At 43.0% G+C, this 8,047-nt stretch overlaps 1 protein-coding gene across 1 annotated transcript; it reads left to right on the forward strand.

Moving 5' to 3' along the window:
- The first annotated feature begins 1,269 nt into the window (after nucleotides 1-1,269).
- On the forward strand, nucleotides 1,270-6,637 carry LOC123158545 (transaldolase). Its single transcript, XM_044576485.1, has 13 exons — nucleotides 1,270-1,444; nucleotides 1,547-1,661; nucleotides 1,763-1,841; nucleotides 1,934-2,009; nucleotides 2,107-2,190; nucleotides 2,266-2,370; nucleotides 3,831-3,911; nucleotides 4,003-4,067; nucleotides 4,872-4,941; nucleotides 5,022-5,099; nucleotides 5,887-5,984; nucleotides 6,070-6,205; nucleotides 6,321-6,637. Exons 1-13 carry the CDS (start codon nucleotides 1,388-1,390, stop codon nucleotides 6,465-6,467), a joined length of 1,191 nt encoding a protein of 396 aa, XP_044432420.1. The 5' UTR covers nucleotides 1,270-1,387; the 3' UTR covers nucleotides 6,468-6,637.
- The last annotated feature ends 1,410 nt before the right edge of the window (nucleotides 6,638-8,047 follow it).

Consider the following 8,047-nt stretch of genomic DNA (forward strand, 5'->3'; position numbering starts at 1 on the left):
TTGCAAGGCTACCTTGTCGCCGCACGTTGCCCCTGCAACAACCACCTTGTTGCAAGTGGAATACCATCCAGTTGCAAGGCTACCCTACTGTCACCGCAACATCTACCATGTTGTTGGACGACCATACGAGACCACCATGTCGCAATACTCGTCACCGTGACCGACATGCAACATCCATCTTTTTACAAGCAACCGCATTGTCAAACACCATCGTGTTGCAAGCCACTCATTCAAATTTGAATGGGACTGGTTACACTTAGATGACTTTGCAAATATTATTAACAATGTGCATGAGAGAGAATGGTCAAAATTAATGGTGTTCAATCTTTCTGTTAAGCAACCAGTGTGGCCACAAAATGCCTGACCGCGATACTAATCAGTATTGTCCTAAAACCTGAAACCTGAATCTCAAAGATTCATTCTTCATGGATTCGAGCCTTGGCAAAGCACTCCTGTTACAAGGTTCCATAAACATGCTTAATTTGTATGTCGATATATCTGAATTGACTAGGCATAAAATAGATATATTTATTATGTTGTTTCTTATTAAGGTGAATAGTGTCCCATTTTTTACTTTAATAATTAACAAAAAGTAAAGATGTTTATTAGATCTCCCTCCTGGAATGAGCTACACCTATCGGTTATTCTTCTCATATCAAATAAATATATCTGTAAAGACACACTTTTATCTATGGACATCTATTGTGGTGGCTGAATTGATGTATCGGAGATTACCTTCAAGAGGATTAAAGAAATATGAATACGAGCATGTTAATATATGCCTTTAAATGTAATCGTGATCTTGCCAGGGATATAATTGGGAAATGCCATTGCGCTTATCATAAGTAGATGCACCTAAAGCAAGCAGAAGCAATGGTTCATCGACATGGTCGCCGGGGAAACACTTGCTAACATGTTTTTCACGCACTTCCTTTGTGTAGTCAAATTGTAAATCTAGAGATATTGTTGGACATGCTGGAACAAATTTTATTTGGAGTAATAAGACATCGATGGTCAAGTTTATTCTACAAAATTGCTAAAGTTAAATAAGGTTTCTAAATGATATCGAAAGAAAGAAAGAAGACAAGAGGACAGGTGTTTTTTTATTTCATGACAATGCACGGGATTAAGTTAGTCACTAGAAGTCTAGAATATGTATATTTCCGTTGCAATTAGTTAGGACAGTGAAAAAACAGCAAGTGCCGGATCTTAAAAAAAAACTCAAACTTGGGGCGCACATAGAGAAATGAGCCATCGACTCATCCGAGGGCAAAATCGTCACATCCATAAATTGATGAACTAACCCCAAAGGGCGAGCTAATTTATACGACTTGCGATCGTGTAAATATACGCTCTCACTCCACTTCCTCCGATCCAAGCTCCACCCATGGCGCTCTCCATTTCCGCACCCACCTCGTCTCCCTTCCTCCCCGCCCCCCGCCAGGTACACTCTCTCGCTCACGTTCTTCATCCTCCGTCCGACGAGCTCCCATTTACTCGATTTGGCCGCTTGCGCGGTCTGACCCGTTCTTGATCGCCGCTCCAGGTCGGCAGGTGGAGCTCGTCACCAAGCTCGGCTAAGCCCGCGGTTTTTAGCCTACGGAGGCCGGTTGTGGTGGCACGGGCCGCCGCCGGCAACGCGCCCTCTTCCCCCGCAGGCGGTACTGGGTCTCTCTTGGTTTCCTTCCTGCCCCCCAGCCTGTTATGATGTGCGGTGTACTTGAGTCTTGATCCGCGCTACCTGCTTGTGGGTTGCTTGCAGCGGTCGTAACTGAGTTCGACGTGGTCTCCAGCTTCAGCGAGATCGTGCCGGACACAGTCGTGTTCGATGATTTTGAGAAGTAACTGCTCCGCTCTTTGCTCCTGTACTTCCGCTGAATGAATCTGGTTGGGGCGATGGTCAGTGATACATCATACTGCTGGTCAATTGCAGGTTTGCACCGACGGCGGCCACCGTGAGCTCTTCACTGTTGCTTGGGATCGCAGGGCTCCCGGATACCAAGTTCAAGGTGAGCAATTATTACTGCCATGTTTAACTGGCAGATGGTGAACACTGAACAGAGGAAGGGTCACATGACTAGTGCTCGGGCTGCGTGTTTTTTGTAGAGTGCCATAGATACCGCATTGGTAGATGGTGAATGTAACACAATGGAGAAGCCCGGGGACCGGATGTCCTGTTACCTTACCAAGGTGCACATTGCATTTCGGTTTCAGTATCACCTGTTCTGTTCATCTGAGGAGTTGATTTGATAAGAAATTTGGCAGGCCCTGGGGAATGTTGGAGCTGAGCTGGCTCATCAAGTTCCTGGAAGAGTGTCCACGGAAATAGATGCTCGATTGGCTTACAATACCCAAGGAATCGTCCAGAGGGTATGCGCTTCTTCCTTCTTTTGTTGTTCTCGTGTTGCGTAACTGAATTGTGTACCCAAAGTACCCACATTGTGATTTGCATAGATGGTTATTAACTTAAGTATTTTTACTAGCATACCGTGAACGTGAAGTATTTACCAAGACCATCATTTATTTGAATCTACTTTCAGTTTAATTAGTCCATTATTTTGTGTGTTCTCAATGATGACAAGTTATTTTGATGTGGGCAAAACATCAATCTGTAGACCATAGTAGCTTATTTTCATCACATTGATGATGCTTAAGTATGCATGAGTAAGTAATCAGTTAGTTTTAGTAATCAAAACTAAAGTATATTTGAAAATTTCCATGAAAAAAGGATTTGTTTACTTCTAATGGGCTAAACTGAATATTGAGCAAAATAACCACTAACATCAACATAAGTTTGATATATTACATACCGTACACAGAATTAGGATATCTATGTTTCGCCCCACTAGCTAGACATTAATTGATAGAACAATTTTTTTTTGACAAAAATGCTGAATCGGCTTTTCATTCATTAGGGGGAGAGAGTACAGGGTGTGTAGTACACGGTTACAAGAGGATTTTAGTTGCATATGGCTCATGCAGGCAACGGCAACCACAGCTCCATAACTATTCTAATCAGGCTCTCTGGGTCTTTGTATGAGTTGATCGATTCTGATCCTCTTTGCGGCTGTCCAATTAGCCAGCTCATATTTTAAGCAGTAGAATGTGGTAGTTGTTGTTGATGCCTTATTTGTGAAGAGCACGTTGCGTTCCTTCCAAACGTGCCACCACACAAGCTGCACCAGTGAGCTCCATGCATGCGATGGTGCGGGCACCATCTTCCCACGACTGAAGAAGTGAGCTTGTAGATTAGGCAGGAGCCAGTGTCATCGGGAGATGGCACAGCTGCAAGGCCCGGCGCCATAGCGCAGCGGTGAAGAGGCAGGTGCCAGCAGATGCACAGCATCCTCTGAAGTATTCCAGCAGAGCGAGCAGATTGGGTCGTGGTTCCATCCTTGTTTGGCCAAATCTTTACTATTAGCTCCGGAGTGAATATTTTCTCTCTCCAAATTGATAACAGATTTGGCAATCATATCGTTCTTTTTTGATTGCTTTGAGTTCTTTTCATCACTATCATATTCAATTTGTCAACATTGATGAACATATTGAATATCTTCTGCTTCACTTCCAATATTCCCACAAATCATACCTTAGTCGTGATGGTGCTATTTAACTGCAAGTGTCCGTTTGATGTCTGTAATATCTTTTCCTAAAGTTAAGGCTGGGAGCATGTGTAGTTACTTATTATCTAAGTTTTGGCATATACTTTTTACTCATAGCCTTGTCTGGCTGATGCTTCAGAGTAAAGCATGTGTGCTGTTGGCTGATATCATTTGAAGAAACAAAAAGAACTTATGTTTGATGAAAAATTTTGATATTTCTATGTTCAGGTGCATGAACTGTTGCAGATATACAATGAACATGATATCCCATCAGAACGTCTGTTATTCAAAATTCCTGCTACATGGCAAGTAAGTTTGCACTGCATTAATCTCTTAAGTGTGGTCTTGTTCATACCTGCTGACTATGCATTTTTGTCGTCAACTTGTTTACAATCGTCAGGGTATAGAAGCGTCAAGATTACTTGAATCTGAAGGAACTCAAACACATCTAACATTCGTTTACAGGTACGTACGTGCACTTTGCTTAATTTGGTCCCAACCATATTTCTTGTAGTGGGGAGTTGTATGAATGTTTTTCCCTCTCTTCTTTAATGTTACAATGCTTTGGTGCCTGAAACTTCTTTCTTGTCGCAATTTGGAACCACAGAACTGTCTTTAAATTACTTAGCGTGGGACTTGTAGAAAGCTGAAGAGGGCTAAATGGCTACAGTATCCCATTTTTTGCCTGTCGGCAACATAAATACCTATTGTGCTTTGGTGTTAGCACAAGGAGAGGTTGTCAGTCCAATCTGTCCTGTAACTTATACGTGAAGTACTCATCTCACATGATGAGTAATTGTGGGATTGTCCTCGAAGGTCCTCAAAGTGCAATAAGTGTGTACATATGTGGCACCTCTAAAATGGTTCGAGGACTTACATGACACCTCTAAATAGTTTGAGGACCTGGATGCCACACATATTGCACTTCGGGGACCTGAATGACACTTTTCATAGTTCGAGGACCTGTGTGACACCTCTGAAATAGTTTGAGGACCTACAATGCACTTCACACAAAGATTTTCATATCTTTGTGAGGGTTAGCACCCCTTTGTATAAGAGGCTCCACAAGACAATTCAACAGGCCTTACTAGTTATTGAGACGAACATGTTTACTACGAAAAGACATGCACTATTGTAGGTGCACTTACATAGACTTTCAATTTATGTAAGATGGTAAGGCAATTTTGGAAAGATATTTTTTCTCTGTAGAATTTGTAACTTTGACCTGATAGTTAAGAACTGAAGCCTTGTGTGTATCTTTTTCTTAAGTTTTGCACAAGCAGCAGCTGCAGCGCAAGCTGGTGCATCCGTCGTACAAATATTTGTGGGGCGTATTCGGGTAAATTTACCATGTTCTGTTTTCATTACCTCGCGCTAAAATGTAGATGTTATGCTGACCAATGACCATAAACTATACAGGATTGGGCAAAGAATCACTCTGGTGACCCAGAGATTGATGAAGCTTTAAAGAAGGGAGAAGATGCTGGCCTTGCCTTGGTTAGCATCAGTTACCATTTCATTTTTGTGTTTATCAGCATAAGCTAATATCTGGAAACAGGGCTTCTTTACTCTGCAATTCTGCAATTTTTAATGTTCCTGGCATCGCTTTCCCCAGTACTCTTCTGTAGCTGTGTTTTGTGCTAAAAAGTGAAAATTTCAAAAGTTTTGTGGTCACTACCAGCAAGTAATAGCACTGACTATTATTTTCAAATTCCATTTGATTCGCACCATCTCTTGAAAGCCAAACTGCGATCATGTGCTCAGTAGCAGCACGCCTCATTCAAGACGACATTAGCCTCCTTGTAGAGGGGTCTGGCCCATGAACAGGGCTCCCTTTACAGCGAAAATGTGCTGACCATTTCCAGTCCTTTCTGTTGTTGTTGTTGTGTTCTCTGTCCTGGGTACTTTGCCCATTTTGTACTGTTTCCTTTTACTTGATGCAAAATTCTCATCATCAATTTCTTTTAGCACATCATATGCTGGTTTGCCATGCTATATCATAACTAGCGTTAATGACAGTTGCAAGGGAACTAGGGTTGAATGGCAGTACACTTATACTGTTTTTTGGTGAGAATAGATTAATCGAACAATTAATGAAAATAATAAGGAAAGTTTGAATGAACAAGAGTAGGGTTATTCAGGAGCTCGTGTCTGCCCAATTAGATGCTGAAGGTAACACGGCGTCGAGTCGAGTTTTCCATATTTGCAGTGGATTACATAATATGCTGTGCTACTTACTTGGCTAGGAGTTGGACTTTATATATGATTCTGATCTGGATTTCAGGTGAAGAAAGCGTATGTGTACATTCACAAGAATGGGTACAAGACAAAGTTGATGGCCGCTGCCGTGCGCAACAAGCAAGACGTGTTTAGCCTTCTGGGGTAAATACTTGCCTTTTTCCCCTTAGTATAGACTGTGGACCTGAATTGGTAGGTACTGTACTAATTAATGTTTTTAAATATTTAGGATCGACTACATCATCGCGCCCCTGAAGATACTGCAGTCCTTGGATGAATCTGTGACCTATTCCGATGAAAAGTACGGTTATGTCCAGAGGCTGACTCCTTCGCTTGACAAGATGTACAACTTCAGCCAAGAGGAGGTTCGTTCGTTCGTTCGCTCGTTAGTTTGGCTTGTTCACATCTTATGTGAACAGAACAGAAGTGTACTTTTGATGTGGTATTTGTGCGCTAAGTGGGTAGTTGCGATGAACGCAGCTTGTGAAGTGGGACCAGCTGAGCCTGGCTGCGGCGATGGGGCCAGCGGCGGAGGAGCTGCTTGCTTCTGGGCTGGAGGGGTACGCAAACCAGGCGCGGCGCGTGGAGGAGCTCTTCGCCAAGATCTGGCCACCCCCCAATGTTTGAACTTCAACTTGAAGCCGTTTCTTCTTTCTTAATATATTTTCGTTCCAACAAAGGGTGTTTTGTTTGTTCCTGTCAACATGTTTACTTTTGTCCTTGGAGTGTCAGCCGGACTTGAAATCTGAATCGTTTTGTGGAAATATGAATGCATTTTGTGCCGACAGTTACTTTTATGCTCCGGGTGGTTCAAACATCATCTTTTTAATTTTTATGATGTGTGAGAATCTCACATTTGAGATGGTCACAGTGATGAGTGACTGTGTCACGAGCTAGCTATGTACCACAAGTTTTTTATTGCTCATAGACCACATTAAGTGGGATACAAAAAAGATCATGGAGCTCCAAATACCACAAGTGTCTACCCCGATTCAATGAATGTGCAAACTTGGCTAACCTATCGGCATCGCTATTAGCAGCTCTGCCTTCAAAAGTAAAATTACAATTGAAAAGTAATGAATGTTGCCTAATCTCCATTATAATTGCTCCGTTTGCTTGTTGTCTTGATATCATTGACTACTTGCTTGGAGTCCGAGGCTATGACAAAATCATTCAGCAATAGATCTTGTGCAAGTGCTAGACCTTCCCTGCATGCAATAGCTTCGAAAGTTGCAACATTTGTTATTCCATGTATCACCAATGCCGAGCTGCCCATGAAGTTGCCATCCGAGCCTCTGCACACCGCCGCCGCAACGCCTCGGTTATGTATTTTTGACACTGTCGCGTCCACGTGGATTTTAGCATAACCCACATTGCGCGTCCACGTGGATTTTACCATAACCCGCAGGGTGGGCCCTTGGGCACAGTACACTGCACCTCGGCGCAGGCAGGTACTTCTCCGGACTCTTTGGAAGAAGTTCCAAATCTGCTATGAATCTTTGTATGAACTCATGGGTTGCTGAAGGACTCTGATAGGTTTGTTCGTGTATGGCCTTTCTTCGAGCCCACCATATTGCCCATATTGTTACCGCCAGCCTGATGAAAGATTCATGGGATAAAATGTCGATCATGGAGAAGATCCACTGCTTTGCACTAGGCTCAGTGGTTTCACATAAATGTTCTGCCAACTCGCCACCCACCAATGCCCAAACACATCTAGCCATATAACACTCCAACATAGAATGCCTCCACGAGTCCTCTGCGCCACATAAGCCGCACACACTAGACGTCGACATGTTCCTGTGAGCGCGAACATCCTCGGTGGGTAAAGAGTGTTTTGCTAATCTCCATAAGAACATCCGGATCTTGTTCGGTACTGAAGTTTCCATAAGCTTTTCCAGGACTTGGCGTCATGGTCCGAGCTTGAAGAACCTGCAGCCCCATCTAGCCATGCCCCCCTTCTGAACTTTTTGTCGACCATTATTTGGTAGGCTGACCTAACCGAGAAACTGCCGTTTTTCTCAAAGTTCCGGGACCAGGAATCTTGTAAATCAAAGTACACAAGGATATTCTCAGTATTGCGGGAATGTCAATTAGGAGACAAGACTTCTGATAGTTTGGCAATGTCCCAAGCAGCCGAGGTATGATCAATCAGTTCGGACACTTTTTGCGGCGGATCATTAGATAAACTACCAAATGATCTCATC

Source organism: Triticum aestivum, chromosome 7B (assembly GCF_018294505.1).
Source record: "Triticum aestivum cultivar Chinese Spring chromosome 7B, IWGSC CS RefSeq v2.1, whole genome shotgun sequence".
NCBI classification, from domain to species: domain Eukaryota; kingdom Viridiplantae; phylum Streptophyta; class Magnoliopsida; order Poales; family Poaceae; genus Triticum; species Triticum aestivum.